Below are 18,053 nucleotides of genomic sequence, written 5' to 3'. Positions count from 1 at the left end.
TACAAACATACATATGGGACAGTATAGAACAAAGCAATTAGATAATAAAAAGTAATTAAATATCATGAATACCAAAACCTTACCAAAATCCAATCAAGAAATTTAAACAAAAAAAAATCTAATTAGTTAGTAAACTATTTCTTCCTCTTAAGTATATACATTAGATATTCAAAAAGCTACTTATAATATAATCATAAAAAAAATTTATTCTGAAGTTTTCAGTGTGTTAGAAATATTTGATTATGGAATAATAGGACAATAGTCAATGTTTAATCTTACTTAATTACTCTCATTGATTAGATTAAGGGAGAGTGTGTTGAATATTCATGATAAGTTATTCAAATTTGTGTGTATTAATCTTGGAAACTTTTATAGACACAGAGCAAAGGACTGTGATCAGGAAAGATTCTGCGAAAGGAAGATTCTGATCAGTCCTGAAATATTATTTATTTTATAACCTCTCTTGCATTTTCTAGAAGCTAGGGTTGAAGCAACTAATCAAATAAATAAGTAAATTAATCAATTAAATTATCTTTTTAAATTTTTCTGAACTAATAACAAATAGATAAGTAGAATGATTAGGATTCAAATAATTAGATAGCTAAGAGAGAAATATTTGATTAATGAATAAAAAAAGTATTTTTCACTATTGACCTTATACTATCTATAATACAAAGTAAAATGATGTCTGTCTGTCTGTCCATATGTCTGTCTGTCCCCCCAAAAAAAGAAAAAATCATTCGCCCCCCAAAAAAATAAAATTTCTTGGGAACACTCTAGACCATGAGCAGCATCAGCAGTACTTTATTTTTTTTTTTTAATTATCTCTTGGGGTAAAGCCCCTAGAGGCTAGGGGCAAAGCCGCTAGTTATATTATATTTCAGTTAAAATAGATATATCTGACCGATAGACAGATAAAAACTTTTTGATATTTATATGTATTTATAAATATTCTAACTACCTTTATGTTTTAGATAATTATATCTCCCATCTTCTTTTGGCACCTAAAAATATTATGTTTTTAAAAATTCATTTTGATCCTAGAGTTTAACCTTAAAGGTGCTGCAAACCATACTCCCCCCAATTTTTTTTTGTTTTTGAGGGGGGTAATATTCATTTTTTGGGGGGTTGGGGGTGTCCCACCCCGCAAGAAAATAGCTTAAAACCACCAGAGGACCAATAGGTATATACCCTGAAGAGTAGAATCCGATTGGTTCTGTGGTTACAAAGATCTTAAGCTTCAGACAGACAGACAGACATCAAGCTACTTTGTATTATTGATATAAATGTTTATGCTTTTAATAGACTGTTAATTCATATAATACATATTTTGACTATGTATACTGCTACATAATAGAATAATATTATTATATTTTGTTTCTTTTCTTTGTGTGTGATCATTTACTTACAGATCAAAATGTTTTTTTTTATTTTCTGAAATTTAGATTGACAGACACATAATACAATATGAGAATAACCAAATTATATTTACAGATTAATCAAGCTTACCATGTCCTCTAAGTATTTCTACTACTTTAACTTTTCCTCTTTTAGTTTCTTCACTGGCCCCTGGAAATGGCATTAGGGCGTTGTCTAGAGCTGTGTTACCTAGAAATTTGATAAATTAATAGATATGTATATAAAAAATCATATGATTTTAGATTAAATCTTGCAATACAAATGCCAGTGCATTAAAGAATAAAAGTTAAGAAGATGAATATTGAATCTAAATAATCTAAAAATCTTTTACAGGGAGCTTCTTTTCATAAAGTATAAAGGAAATATATCTCTCTGTGCACTAGGGTTTGAAGGGGGATAATAATTAAGAATTTATTTTAGAAAATAAAGATTTTTAAATTGAAGGGTGAAGGAAACAAAATAAGACAGACCAACTTATATCAAACAGGGGACATGCACATTTTTTTTGGTAGCTGAGGTGTTAGGAGGACCCTCCCCCAAAACCAAGGAAAAGCGCATCACAATTTGGCAAGGAAATACATAATGTAAGTTAAAGAGATTTAGTAAATAATTTTTTACCCTAGAAAAGAGGGTTTGTGATTGTTTTATATTCATAATCATGGATATTATTTCCACCCTCCCAAAGATATAGATAGATAGATAGATAGATAGATAGATAGATAGATAGATAGATAGATAGATAGATAGATAGATAGATAGATAGATAGATAGATAGATAGATAGATAGATAGATAGATAGATAGATAGATAGATAGATAGATAGATAGATAGATAGATAGATAGATAGATAGATAGATAGATAGATAGATAGATAGATAGATAGATAGATAGATAGATAGATAGATAGATAGATAGATAGATAGATAGATAGATAGATAGATAGATAGATAGATAGATAGTTAGATAGATAGATAGATAGATAGTTAGATAGATAGATAAATAGATAGTTAGATAGATAGATAAATAGATAGATAGATAGATAGATAGATAGATAGATAGATAGATAGATAGATAGATAGATAGATAGATAGATAGATAGATAGATAGATAAATAGATAGATAGATAGATAGATAGATAGATAGATAGATAGATAGATAGATAGATAGACAGATAGATATATAGATAGATAGATAGATAGATAAATAGATAGATAAATAGATAGATAGGTAGATTGATAAATTGTGTAATTTAGAGTAGAATTATAGATACACAGGGAAATAAATATAGAAAAGTATAATTTTGTAATATATGTATAGTAAGATAGTTGATAGATATTTATGTGATAAAAATATAGTATTATAATAATATTATGTAACTAACCCCATTTATTCTTGGCGTTGATGTCAGCTTGATGATCTAATAAGAGCTCCACAACATCAGTATTTCCATACCATGCTGCCCACATAAGACTTGTATATCCTAGATATAAATATATTAGATTTATTATATATTGTGTAGTTTAGAGTAGAGTTAAAGATACACAGAGAAATATATTAGAATAGTATAATATTGTAATATATGTATAGTAAGATAATTATGTGAAATGGAAATATATATTGAGTAGTAATATTATGTAACTAACCATCATTATTCTTGGCGTTGATGTCAGCTTGATGATCTAATAAGAGCTTCACAACATCAGTACGTCCATACTCTGCTGCCAACATAAGACTTGTATATCCTAGATATAAATATATTAGATTTATTATATTGTGTAGTTTAGAGTAGAATTATAGATACACAGGGAAATATAAAAGGAAAGTATAATTTTGTAATATATGTATAGTAAGATAGATAGATAAATATATATGATGTAAATATATTATTATTATAATATTATGTAACTTACCACCAGTAGTCTTTGCATTGATATCAGCTCCATGTTCTAATAAGAACCTCACAACATCAGTATGTCCAGAATATGCTGCCCAGATAAGACTTGTCCATCCTAGATATAAATATATTAGATTTATTATATATTGTGTAATTTAGAGTAGAATTATAGATACACAGAGAAATATAAATAGAAAGTATAATTTTGTAGTTTATGTGTATATTAAGATAAATAAATATATATGATGGAAATATATTATTATAATAACATTAATGTACTAACCAATTATATCCTTGGCGTTGATATCAGCTCCATGTTCTAATAAGAGATTCACAACTTCATAGTGTCCTTTCTGTGCTGCACCCATAAGACTGGTATATCCTAGATAGATATAAATATATTAGATTTATTATATATTGTTTAATTTAGAGAAGAATTATAGATACACAGGGAGCTATATATATAGAAGAGTATAATTTTGTAATACATGTATAGTAAGATAGATAGATAAATATATATGATGGAAATATATTATTATTATAATATTATGTAACTAACCATCATTATCCTTCACGTTGATGTCAGCTCCATGTTGTAGTAAGAGCTTCACAACATCAGTACGTCCATACCCTGCTGCCCACATAAGACTGGATTGTCCTAGATATAAATATATATTAGATTTATTATATTGTGTAGTTTAGAATAGATTTATAGATACACAGAGAAATAGAAAAGTAATAAGTATATGTTCGTGGATAAGTTGGGTAAATTAACTAACCATGATTATTTGTAGCTTTTATCTCAAAGTTTTCAGTTAATTTTGTTGTTACCTCAATGTACTTAAAATATTTACCCAACACCCCCCCCCCCTCTCTACCTACTAATATTTCAAAATTATATTGAAAAAAAGAAGGTTAGCCATAACTCTTGTATTAAATGTCTGCAGAGGATTCCTAAAACTGAAGGTCCTACAACTGTGGTGCCCTAACCATCAGGGAGTAAGGGAGAGGACAATGGGCAATTAATTCAATTTAAGAGCGATCACTGAAAAGCAATGAAAACCAGATTTATCAAGAAAATATTACCAAAATTGTAAAGGGATCATGGTAACCTAATTTAGAACAAAATTAGTTCTAAGAAAAAAATCATTTACTTGAAAATTAAATTATCAATACATCACAATGTAGTAAACATTCTGTAATTAATCACTAGAAAAATCTTGTTTAGAACTACCTCAACCCTTCTCATATATTTTTAACTGACACCTAAATTCAATCGGTTCTTAGATTGTATAATACATAAATATCACAGTAGAGTTTCTATACATGAAATGACATTTTCTTTTGGAAAAAATATTTATAAAAACCGGCCATTAATAACAAATTTTTCGGTCTGCATATTCAAAACTAGCTCAGCTAGTTAGCGGGGCATTGATGCGCAAGTACCCAAAGTCAGCCAAAATGTGCTGTATTTGTTCACATTCCCATTAAGCAAGTACCCAAAGTCTGAGACTCCTAAAAATTGAATATTCGATCCATTGTCCCCTCCCTTACTCCCTGCCTAACCATACAGGGCTAACCTATACAAACTAACCAAACAGGAGACCAAAAATTAAAAAAAACTAACTCAAAACCAACCCCCTCTCTTATATTCAATTACATAAAAATGGTTGGATTAAGTGGTCCCAGAGGCAATTTTGGGAAACTACTGAAATTCAATTCTTTGATATTTTATTTCAACTAGTTCTAGAGTAATAAGTTTTGGTATTTTACTTAACCCTTTACAGTCAGGCCCCTTGCCGCACCTTAATCGGTCGGGGGGAGGGGGGCATTCAACGCCCCCCCTAATTATCTCAGTTCCTATTAGAGCTAGAGGGCTAATTTTTTTTGTGCAAGTCCCCTGTTTGATAATGAATTTCCGACCTTTTTTAAGTCTAAGTCAATTTTCGCTTCCTTCACCCTTTTATTTAACAACCTTTGTTTTTAGGTCTTTTTTTATTTAAAAATTTCAAACAGCTGTAATTTTCTTATTTTTGAAGCTAGAAGAAAATTTTTTTCCCAGAAAATGTTTATTTTTATGTAGATTTTACATTAGAAATATCAAAATATAAATTTCAGCGGCCGCAGCTGTACTTGGCAGCTGCCAGCCGCCGCAGTCGGCGGCCGGCGGGAAAACGGCGGCGGATCTTCATGAAATTTTAATACGTTATGTAGACATGTAAGAAAAGCTTAAGTTTAAAATTTGAAGTCTCTAAGTCAAAAATTGCGGCCACAGGAGCCTTTTAAAGATTTCTGGAGACCTGGAGGATCAGGACCTGCAGGATCATACCTGGAACCTGAAAGTGACTTGAACACCTGTATTTTATATAAGGATGTACTACTAGAGGATTTTTTAATATTTTGGTATGATAAAATGCTTTGTTTTAGTCAAAAAAATATTTTTGCTCTTTACCTGGATGACCCTGCCAGGTTTGCTGGCATCCTGTGCCCGCCAGGATGGAGATATTCAAAAAATTCCAACTCTCAGTTATGTGTCATACCCATACTTAAAAAGTCAAGCAGTTTGGGCTCTTTATCTTTCACACACAGAAAATGAGATAGAAAAAACCGGATGGGGGGGCGTTCAACGCCCCCCCCCCATACTGTTAAGGGTTAAATGTAAAGACTGAGTTAAAGGAAGATATTGATGTAGGATGGTCAGTTAATTTACTTACACTAATATGTGTCTCAATAACTTATGGACAAAAGAATAAACATGCAGATACAGATATTAGAGATATAAAAGTTAGTAACTGACCTTCTTTATCCTTTAAATTCACATCAGCACCATTGGATATATAATACTTTACTTTCTCCAATAATCCTGCCTTTGATGCATCAAGAAGAAGATTGCCAAGATTAATTATTTTTTCATTCAATTCTAAATATTTATAAATAAGAACATAAATCAAAAATATTGTTCATTAGGATAAGTTAAGTTATAGAAAGATCTCATTATTATCCCCTTTGTATTTTTTATAATTTTAAAAATTGTGGTACCAACCCCCTTTACCCCTCCCCCCCCTATTTAAAAAGTATTATTCTGGCGCTTATTATAAAAAAATTTATTTATCGTAAAAAAATGTATAAAAATGATGTAAATGATATTCATGGTACCAAAAAAAGACAAATATAATTTGCACTGTTAACCTGTTATAATGTTCTTGTATTCTTCGTACTTCTCCTGGAATAATTAAGTTGGTTTATAATATTTATTTTCTTTGGTATTTAATAGGAATATGATAAATTAGTAAATGTTTCAATCAAAACTTATCTACACCTTAATTTAGTAAAAATCATTTCATTAAAAATAAAGTAAATCTTACATTCATTTCATCAGTCACATTACAGTTATAGGCTCTGAAAGAAAAATAAAAGATAAAATTACAAATAATCTGATTTTTAAAAGAGTTATGACTGAGAAAAAATTTCATGGAATATTTATAATACTGTTCTACTTTTCTAAAGTAATATGTAATAAGTTTTAAAAATCTTAATTTCATCCATTTTTAATTAAAATGTGTACAGCTGTAGAATTGACAATTTGTCAACACTGAAAATATCTAACTTCATATGTCTAAAACAATTTTTGTCCCATTTAGCATAAATGGATTTTTTACATTCCGAGGCATTAAATGATGGAGTGATAGCCCCAGGGAAATTAGAATGACTTTGTTTTTGTTTGTTGAACCATTCCTTTAAATTTTAAGTTGTAAACATTTACTTGTTTCTTTTGGATTTTTCAATTTTGGTTCCTGTGACATGTGTACAGAGAATGTGTCAAACATTTGGTAACAATCATTAAAAGTTATTTTGTCAAATTAATTATTTAAAGTTGGACCTCTTTGCTCACCTTAATTGGTTGGGGGTAGCAGATGTTCCCCTGATATTTCAGCTTGTTATACAATTTTATGTATGTCCCCTGTATGAATTTCCAACTACAAGTCAGTCAAAGTCATAATTTGCTTTTTTCACTCTCTAATATATTTCTAAAAAAAACCTACCTTGATATCTCAACCACATCCACTGGAGATAGGTGGCTCTGAAAATAGGCTTGTTTAAGCTTTAAAGATATTATTTAAGGTCAGTGTAAGTTGGCTGGTCTCAAGAAGGTTTAGACTATAAGGCAAGCATTAATTTTAACTTACATGCTGGAAAGGTCTCTGATATAAACAAAACAAACTCTTTTGAAACAAAATAACTTTTTAAATGCTTATAAATAGAGTATAGATATAAAATATTCATAATCAGACTAAAAATAAAAACTCACAGGATATTGTTTGAGCAAATCAGTGTCTTTGAAGTAGGTTCTAAAAGGCTCCTTGACAATAATACAAACAGTCCCCATTTTGCATCCTAGGCTTTCTGTATAATGGGTGATGGAGAAGTAGTCGTAAGGAGTCTAAAAAAATTTTAATGAAAAAAACAAGATTTTGAATAATAGATTTTGAAGACTAATGAAAAGAAGACAAAAAATTTATTAAAATAACTACCCCATTTGTTTCATTATATTTTGTTCTTATAGTCATTGTTTTTCCTATATTTTCAACAAATTCCTTCTTTATTTCAACAAATTGGTCGCGATCAGGTCTAAATATAAATCATTAAAATTTAAATGTCATCTAGGAAGATGTATTATACCAGAATTTGGAGTACTTTATCACTATTTGAAAACGTATATAATTTTATCCATTCGCTTACAAAAGTAGACAATAAAAATAAAAAGTTTTAATAAAACATTACAATTTAAAACAAACTTTTTACCTATTTTGCTCATGTACAAACCCAAGAACATGCACCAATTCATGCAATATGATTCTACCTAAGAATATACATTTAACTTTTGAGTTAAGAAAAAAAAACATTTTTTAAAGCTAAAGAAAAAATAGAAATCTCTTCTAAAGTAATTGAATTATTTGTCTAGATAGATATTATTGAAAAACATTTTATCCATCATGTATCATTTCATCTAAAAGAAAATACCAACAGTAGTTCTTTTTGACCTAATGTAAAGAAAATCAAAGAATTTCTTAGCCTTTATTTAAAGATCCAGATTCTATCCTAACTTGCTACTTTAGCTGACAGTTTATTATAACCTTCTTCACCAAAGCAGCCAGGCTCTCCAAGATTTAGTCCACTGTATGGATGATTATATCCTAAAATTTTCCAATATTAAGTCTATATTGTAATATAAGATTGACATTCATTATCTTAGAAAATTTAATTAACTCTTAAAGACCAGACCCTTGGTAAGACCTTGTAACATATTATTCCCTCCAAAACCTCTATGAATATTTTGAAGATTGTAAGGAAGATTTTATAATAAATTAATAGTTTTTTTCTGGTTAAAAATTACCAATTGAACCAAAGCATTCATATTTATTCTGTTTGTGAATTTTCAACTCTTGTGTAAATGTCTGGTTTGCCAATTCTTTATCAATGAATTGTATGCAACCTAAATTAAACAACTATTGATGATATCCATCAAAATTTTGCTTATTATGATTTTGTTTCTATAAAAATTTTGAACATTTAGAATATTAATGATTAACAACAACAAAAGAAGAACATATAAATCAATAAAAACAATTTATTTATTTGGTGTAATTTTTGCTGAACAGACAATTTTTTAAAATGTACAATGCACTATGGCCCACTTTGTGTGTTAATGTCAGTCAATCAAAGTTTTATAAGATAGCAAACAATTAAATTGAAACATAGTACTATGGAACCAAAATAAATATTTATGTATAAATGACTATATTTATAGTAGCAATTTAAAGTTTTACCTTTAGGTAATTGATCCTCTATTATTTTCATTTGTGACTTTATTAGATTCTTCTCATTATCTGTATACCTAGGTAAATAATTATGCAAACAAATGTTTCTACCAGTAAGAAATTTTTTGTTTGAATGCTTACTAGTTTATTTTCTTCATATTAATGGAATAAAAATGTTTGGCAGCATATTATTCAACTTTTTGAACTTATTCATTATTATCCCATAAAACAGCATGTAGTGGGCTGCCAAATATATTCAATTGTCTAAGTTCAAATATTAAGGAAGAAATAAGGATCTTATAAACAATAGCAGAGACTGAGAAGGTAAGATTGTTATTATCAAACATTAACATTATCTTACTTGTAATATCTCAAAAATCTCTTTTTAATCTCTCTGGCCTCTACAAGTTGTTAATGAATTGAGCAGGGGGAATTTTAACCAAATTTTGTAACCCCTATTCAATCAAATAGAGCTAGAGAGCTAAAAACTTTGTAATATATAGAAGTTACAGTGCCATTGGAATTTAGCCCACTTAGGATTCAACCTATGATATTCAGACCAGCAAGATTCAACTCATCAGAATTCAGCCCACATGGGATTCAACTTATGGAAAATAGCCCACACCAGATTTAAACCACAGAATACAGCCCAGATGAGAAATTGTTTTGGATTCTTTGAACCTGAATCAAATAAAACTGCATCCTGAAATTCCTTAGGTATTTAAACACCCTTGTGTGAGGGTTTGGTCACAGGGTTTGGTATGATATGGGCTGAATTTTCTGGGTTGAATCCTGTGTGGGTTGAATTCCATGAGTTAAGTCCCATGTAAGTTGAATACCATGTGGACTGAATTCTGTTAGGTTAAATCCAGTGTGGACTTAATTCATGTGGACTGAATTCCATGGGTTAAATCCCATATGGGCTGAATTTTCTGGGTTGAATCCTGTGTGGGTTGAATTCTGTGGGTTGAATTCAGTGGGGTGAATCCTTTGTGTGGGCTGAATTCCAATGGAAACATTAATAAACTTTTTATTATCTTTTATTGGTTTATATTTTTACCTTCTTCCATAGTCCCATTCATCCATAAATTGGAATGGTATAGTGCCATTATACCATCTGTAACTTGTATTCCTATTAAAGAAATATTATCCTTATTCATGGGGGGCTCCAAAATTCATTAGATTTCAATAAAACAAAAAAATGGTGTTTGAAAAGTCAGAAAATTTTGTAAATTGTACATACAACTAAAATGAAGGCAAAACAACCTCATATAATATTGTATTCCCTGATTTATTTCAATAAAATTAATCTTACCTGACAGCACTATAACCAGAATCATAATCAAGATCACCTATTTCATTAAAGCAATAAATTATGTTGTGAGCAAAACATCATATAAATTAATATTTACAGGGGCTTATTCATCAGATTTATTGTGATATAAAAATTTTACTATTTGACAAAATTTGCACACAATTATATAAATGCACATTGTGTTTTTTATTAGATAAAAAGTAAATGATTAAAAAGTTAAAGGACATTTAATGGCTTGAAGGAGTCATGGAATCAAAATGATGCTAAATTACTTTTATTTAAGTAATTCAATTAGCTAAATTTCATGGAGGAGGCAAAACTTATTTCTATGGATGATTAAAAATATTTTATTTCAGATTATATTTTCTAGTTGAAAATGGGAATAATTTTTATTTGATATTCCAAAAAACATAATAATAACTAAATAAATGATATTTGGCTACAAACGGTTATTTGTAAAGGTAAAAAGTTGTCTTATAATTAAAAAAAATAATTATAATCCTTAGTAATAAATCAAAGAGCTAGATTATAAAAAAAAACATAAAATAATAGATATTAAATATATTGTTTTGAAAATTCATTAAAAATAATTTATTAGTAATAGCCTAATGATAAATCATCATAGTCCTGAAACTCATCTTGTCCAAAGTTATTTTCATCACTTCCAGCACTGTCAATTCCACTTTTATTTCTCAATATTTTAAGAATTAATTTTGATAAATCTAATTATAAAATCATTAAATATTTAGCAATTAGATAAATGAAAATGGACTATAAACATCTGTTCTTTGATATGATTTTTGTATACAATCCAAAATTCGAATGCTACTTCACTGAATTGGTTATGTTAACCCTTACAGATCGGGGGGGGTCATATTGAAGCGGCTAAGGAGCGGCCTGACCGCTATGACTAGAAAAAGTAATTTTCTCTAAAAATACACATGAACCACCAGAAAATTTTTTTACGTCTTTATCTGTAACAGAAGCCGAGATAGAGGGGGGGGGGGTCAATATGCTTTCCCCCCCCCTATCTATTAATGTGGAAATTGGGGCCCGATCTGTAAGGGTTAAATGATAGGATAAATAGAATTTATTATTCTTATTTCATATTGGTGGAGAGTTGGGTTACTTTCTTTCATTCCAGGGCATTAAATTTTATTAATTTTAACTTCTAATATTATGACAAAACTTTGAACATGAATGTTAAACAATCTAAAGGGTGTGCAAAAAAAATGCGGACCTTTTTAAAATTTAAGATTGCGCGGCTTGTGTTAATAGTAGAAAAAACGTTATGCATACCATTAGAACAGTTATGAAGTGTATTTTTTAAAAATATAAAAACGATTTCCATGCTACATCTAGTTTAGGAGCTATGTGGTAAAATGTCCCAACTGGCTTAAAGTGATCGCGAATTTAATTTTTCAAAATGCATTTTCGTTTACCTTTTTTTATATTTTAAGTAATTTTCAAAGAATTATGCCTTAAAAGTTCAGTTAAGTTAGAAAAAAATCAGTTTAAAATGCGGAGAGTATTTCCACATGAAAATAATGTTAAAATCTGAGTATCAATTAAACTAAGAGAAAATAAGTTATTTCTTCGCTTGCAGATAAAAACAAAAAAATTGATACTTAGAAAATATTTTTGTAATATATCTCTATTGATATTTATCTTTGAACTTTCTCTAAAATGTAATGAAAAAGTTTGGTTTATTTTAAAAAATCATTAACCAAATACCGCTTTGTTTATGCAGGTATAGCGACAAAAGAAAAATTGATTAAATCTGTAGAAAGCATGATATTTAAGAATTAAAATGTTTAAATAGAATAAACAAAAATCATTTGCTACAAATATTCAGCATAAAATATAGCAGTCTTTCTATAGTATTTACATAAAAAAATGCATTTTATCATCGTAAAATAATCTCGTAATGTGTCGAATTTGATTAAATACACACACACACACACACACACACACACACACACACACACACATACCTTACCTATCTTGCCACACACACGCACACACACACTATCGTAGTGTAGCACTAACACACACACACACTATCGTAGTGTAGCACTAACACACACACGCACACACACACTATCGTAGTAAAAAACACACACACACACTATCATAGTATAACACACACACACACTTAACGCCCCACCCACGAACCCACTTACTACCTAAATAACCAGGGAACTAGAGGCATAAGACAATGGCCGATAAATTAATGGATATTCACAATGAAAATATACACAAATTTACCCATTTTGTAAACAATATTTGGTGGTTTAAACATTTGGACACTCAAAGTAATAAACCAACCAATTAAAATTCTATGAAAGTCCCTAAAGTTAATTAGCCAACTAACAAAATGTCATTAACTTTGGGAACTAATGTAATAAAAAGCCAAATATCCATTTCCTCCCTGCATACAATTACGTACAGAAGGGTTAGTTTTAAATGAAAAGATTTAACAATATCCTAATTTATAAAGTTGTAAGCTTTTTTTTATCTCTAGAGAAGGGACCGCTGAAACGATATGGTTCACTTTTACAGTGAAGCTTTTTATAGTTTTTGGGAAAGGTTTTAGGCTATTTTATTTTTATTAAAAAAGTCGTTTGTTGGTTTTAAGCTATTTTTCTGCCCTTTTATATCCCTTTGAATATTAGAAAAATATAAATTTAGATTTGGTTTCTTTTTATACATTAAATAATATTTATTTAACAACCAACCCCCCAGGTAAAAATCTGAATGTGTGAGAAAGAAAAACAGAGAGAGAGGGAGAGAGAGAGAGAGAGAGAGAGAGAGAGAGAGAGAGAGAGAGAGAGAGAGAGAGAGAAAGAGAGAGAGAGAGAGAGAGAGAGAGAGAGAGAGGGGTTCTACTCAACAAATGCCTATCTTAGAAAACGCTTATAATAAAAACTTTGGTTCATGGAAAGAATACAAAGGATACAAATACAACAAAACCTGCAAACTTGTTTCCTTTCCATGACCTAAAACTTATAAATTATTTTGTGTTTTAAAGCTTATTTTGAATATCTACTATAAGTAGCCCTCTTTCTGTTTAAGTTAATAAATTATAATTAAGTAATACACACATCCTAAATATAAATTGTTATAATAATGTAACAGGATGTCTGTATGTTTGTCTGTTCTAAAGGATCTTGCTAACAGCTGAACCAGTATGGTTCTCCTTTACAGGGTAGCTCGTCATAAGTTCTTGAAATGTTTATAACTATTTTGGAGGAGAATACCACCACACTCCAAAACGATTTATACATTATACATTAAAAATTATAATTTTTAAAATTTTAATTTTTTATGGAAGTTTGAAGCTTTTTTAGCAAGTAGTAAATATTGAGATAGGATGAGGATGCTATGTTACAATCGACAACTATAAATCAGCTGACCTTATATCCATATTTGGTAATATCTTTTCGATTATCGATAAAAATCGTTTAATCTCCCCGTAAAAAGAAATTATAAACCTTTTTGGTTAGTTTGACATGTATGTAACAAAAGAATTTATTCTACTCTAAATTTGCAAGTAAACCTTAACAAAAAGATTGTTATTTGTCGATTTTGATAGGTTTTAAGATATGTATAATAAAACACAAAATACATCAATGTTTTCAAGGGAATAAATTCGTTTTTTTAAAGTTTGATTTATTTTTAAATGGGAAGTAATTAAGACTTAATTCTCAAAATAGTACTCTTAAAAAACATTAATCAGTGACATATATCAACTTTTTCCCAGCTTCGTGAACACTTTAAAACTTGACTTGCGAGTAAATCATTAAAGATTAAATTAAAGGGTATGCAAATAAAAATGCGTACATTTTTAAAATTCTATTTGCTCAGCTTGTGTTAATAGTAGAAAAACGTTATGCATACCATTAGAACCGCTGTGAAGTGTATTTTTTGAAAATATAAAAACGATTCCTGTGCTATGTATAATTTATGAGCTATGTGGTAGAATGTCCCTACTGAATTAAAACTTGACTTGCGAGTAAATCTTTAAAGATTAAATTTTCCACTTTTCTCACATTTTTCACAGCTCCTAAACTAAAAATAGCACAAAAATCGTACTTATATTTCCAAAAAATAGAGCTTATGACGGTTTCAATGATATACATAGCATTTTTCTACTATTCACACAAGTCGAGCAGTTTGAATTTTAAAAATGTCCGCATTTTTGCACACACTTTCTTTTTATCTTTAATGATTTACTCTCAAGTCAAGTTTTAAGTCAGTTGGGACATTCTTCTATGTAGCTCCTAAAAAATGCGTAGCACAGGAATCGTTTTTATATTTCCAAAAAATAGACTTCATAGCGGTTCTAATGGTATGCATAACGTTTTTCTACTATTAACACAAGCCGGGCAATCTAAATTTTAAAAAGGTCTGCATTTTTTTTGCACACCCTTTAAAACCATTGTTCTTAACCGTATTAAGAAGTACCTTATTTGTTTTGGTCCAAGTCCTATAACCTTTAGAAGTTCTTGCAACATTGAAGGTCCTGACATTTAAATTAGTTTAGAATTAAAAGATTTTATCAGTGCAATTTAAATATCATTTAAAAATAAAAATTTTAAAACAACTTTATTAAAAAACATGATTTTTTTTAAGTTTAAAAAATCACCATTGGACTGAAAACAGGCTGGGTGTCCAAGTGACATAGATGCATTACATTGACCTAAAATAATATATTTATAAAAGATATGTTAGTACAATGACAAATTTACCAGAGGACAAACATACTAGAGGGACATCTCTAAAGTTGAATGCCCTTTCTTTTTTTAATTAGGAGATTTATTCAAATATTTAAAGACTATTTTATTAGGAAAATTAATGTTGGACAAAAATCTATCTAGGTGAAACAAATGTTTATATAATTAAATATTATAAAAGGCCATCTAAGTCAAATAAAGAATATTTATTAGGGTGGTTCACTGTTGGACATTTTTATAAAAGACCATAGTTGGGATATGCACATGATTAAATTAGAAAGGTAAAAGAAAAATATTACATTCAAATATTCATTCCAGTTATACATAAATTATATTACACACTTTAAAATTATGCTGTTACAACTTTTTTTTGTAGAATATCTATTTAAGAATATAATTATTTTTGTTCTAATCTGGAGACATGGCAGTTAACCAATTATTATAATTCTAAGGATTTTTTACTCTTAGAGTTTAAACTTTGTTTGCAACAAAATAAGCAATTATATCTACCATCCAGAACACTTTGCATATTTGTCCCCTAAAAGTTTTAACTTTTAAGTTTGACCCCAAAAGTATTTGTTGCACATTTGTGAGTGTTCCGATATTTTATGTGTATGACTTGATTTCTTAAATAATTTGAAAAGTTTAATTTTAAATAAACTGATTCCATCCATATACTTACTTTTCCATCCAGAACACTTTGTTGATGTATCTTTCTTGTCAAAAAACAAACAGTTGCCGCAGTCTTTCATATCCTCCACTTCCACAAACTTAATCGTGTCTGAAAATTTCAATTTCAATTTGGCAAATTGTAAGAATTAAGGCTAATATGAAGTAAATAAATACAATTTCATCAACTGAGTTAATGTTTATTATAAAATCAAGATTAAAATATCTTCATCAGTGAAAAAAAATAAGACCTTGATGTGGGAGAGCTTCTATAACTTCCATTTGCTTTTTAACAAATGTTTTTTCCTCATCTGAATAACTACAAATATTTTTTTTAATAAAGAAAAGTACAATATTATAATAAACTTTTTAGATTTAATATTTTTAGAAAAAATAACATTAAATATGATGATAGCTCATGAGAAGGGATACATCAAGATCTTAGAGATAGATACATCACTGAAGCAAATCTTGTTCAATAATCATAAACTTGTTAGATACAATTTGTTATTTGCCACATTCACTTTACCTCCGACCATATCCATGTTCATCCATAAACATATACATCACTTTTCCTTCAGACAACAAAGTTGTGTTGGACCTATAATAAATGTCTAACTTAAAGGAAGCCTGCAAGAATTACACCATTCTAACTGCTGAAAATAAGGTAGACCCTACTAATCTTTTTTGCCTCTCATTCTAGTTGTGTGGAATGTAGAGTTTTTTTCTTTTCAAATAGCACAAATATGTTACATTAGAATATCAACCATTATCTTTTTCTAGAACCATTTTACAGATACAGCAGTTTTTGCCAACAATTGGCTGTGACAATCTGTTGTTAATGATATTGAAATAAAAAATGTGTTCATAACTATTTTAAATATCTTTAATCTTGTTTATAGAGAAAATGAAATTTTTTACTGATTTTAACTTTTTACAGTGGGCAGTTGGTGGGAAAATAGTGTAGATGTAAATGTATTATGTAGACATGTAAAAAAGCTTAAGCTTAAAATTTTAAGTAAAAAATTGCAGTCACAGGAGGCTTTAAAGATTTCTGGAGACCTGAAGGATTGTACCTGGAACCTGAAATTGACCTGAACACCTATACTTTATATACAGATTTACTACTAAAAGATATTTTAGAATTTGGTAAGATAAAATGCTTTGTTTAAGTCAAAAAAATAAGTTTTGCTCTTTTAATGTATGGATAGTTTGCTGGCATCTTGTGCCTGCCAGGATGGAGATATTCAAAAAATTCCATATCTGGGTAATGTGCCATTCACATATTCCTATTACAACAAAAAGATCATTTCTATAATCAAGTCCTAAAAATGTAAGTATGCCCTTTAGACATAATCCTGTATTTAACAGTTTTGCAACAAATTTACATGCATAAAACATATCACCTTGTACAGTTTTCAGGTAAATCAGGAATCAGCGAATCTAAGATTTGAAAGAAATCAAATTATTATTTTTATATTTTTGCTGAAAAATAAGACAAGTTCTTAACTTTTGTTTCCATAAATACTTTTTGTATATATAGTCAATAATGTGTTAAAAAACTGTTTATTTTAAAATTTAATTCAAAGCAGAATAAAAAAGCTTTTAACTTAGGTTTAATTTGAACAAGTTAAAATTTCTAGTTTATAAACTAAAAACCTGTTCTGATTTGAGTTTTCTTGGAAGCAAGAACATTTCCTCCTAAAATTCATAAAGATGAGTGTATATTTAATCCTACAAAAAATCCTCTCCATTCCTTCACAATTCAAATTACAGCCAAAATATATGTTTTTAGATTTCTAATATAAAATTTACATAAAAGACATTTTCTGGGAATATTTTTTGAGCTTATAAAATAAAATAATTCTACAGTAATTTTTTATCTAAGGAATTTTTTATCAATCTTTACAACATATTTTAGCCTTCTAGTTTTAATAGGATCTGGGATAATAAAAGGGAGCATTTAACACCCCCCCCCCTTGACCAATTAAGGTGCAAAAGGGGTCAGACTTAAAAAGGCTGTGATTTTTTACCATTAAAATATTAAACTTTCCTAATAACAGACAAAACATGACAATCGTAGTCATGAAGTAACTTTGCTACTCAAATTATACAAACCTTGGTACAAGAGTAAGCATATTATGTTAACCCAAAGTGGGTGAAACTGTTTCATAGTTTTTTTTTCTTCTGAAATAATAGAA

The 18,053-nt window shown here is 28.9% G+C and overlaps 1 protein-coding gene across 1 annotated transcript; it reads right to left on the bottom strand.

Annotated features, from left to right (window-relative positions):
* Positions 1-234: 234 nt before the first annotated feature.
* LOC145330865 (uncharacterized) lies at positions 235-18,035 on the bottom strand. Its single transcript, XM_080175527.1, has 29 exons — positions 17,971-18,035; positions 17,512-17,553; positions 17,259-17,295; positions 16,382-16,453; positions 16,104-16,171; positions 15,866-15,964; positions 15,096-15,149; positions 14,915-14,972; positions 11,053-11,138; positions 10,448-10,484; positions 10,193-10,264; positions 9,142-9,209; positions 8,709-8,807; positions 8,449-8,508; positions 8,117-8,174; positions 7,846-7,942; positions 7,623-7,754; positions 7,357-7,394; positions 6,679-6,712; positions 6,503-6,536; positions 6,111-6,233; positions 3,873-3,971; positions 3,597-3,695; positions 3,330-3,428; positions 3,063-3,161; positions 2,801-2,899; positions 1,510-1,608; positions 962-1,004; positions 235-434 (listed from the first exon to the last, which is right to left on the bottom strand). Exons 1-28 carry the CDS (start codon positions 18,023-18,025, stop codon positions 979-981), a joined length of 2,043 nt encoding a protein of 680 aa, XP_080031653.1. The 5' UTR covers positions 18,026-18,035; the 3' UTR covers positions 235-434; positions 962-978.
* Positions 18,036-18,053: the final 18 nt, after the last annotated feature.

This window comes from Acartia tonsa, chromosome 10 (genome assembly GCF_053477335.1).
Source record: "Acartia tonsa isolate MP-2025a chromosome 10, ASM5347733v1, whole genome shotgun sequence".
NCBI classification, from domain to species: domain Eukaryota; kingdom Metazoa; phylum Arthropoda; class Copepoda; order Calanoida; family Acartiidae; genus Acartia; species Acartia tonsa.
The sequence above is the reverse complement of the archived record's forward strand: the minus strand, read 5'-3'. Positions and strand labels throughout refer to the sequence as shown.

Coding starts and splice junctions, on each gene's coding strand:
- LOC145330865 (XM_080175527.1), bottom strand. CDS start 18,025: ATGAAACAGTTTCACCCACTTTGGGTTAACATAATATGCTTACTCTTG. Junction 9,210..10,192: donor GAATGGGACTATGGAAGAAG/GTAAAAATATAA, acceptor TTATTTACCTAG/GTATACAGATAATGAGAAGA. Junction 1,609..2,800: donor CAACGCCAAGAATAAATGGG/GTTAGTTACATA, acceptor TCAAATTTCTAG/GTAACACAGCTCTAGACAAC.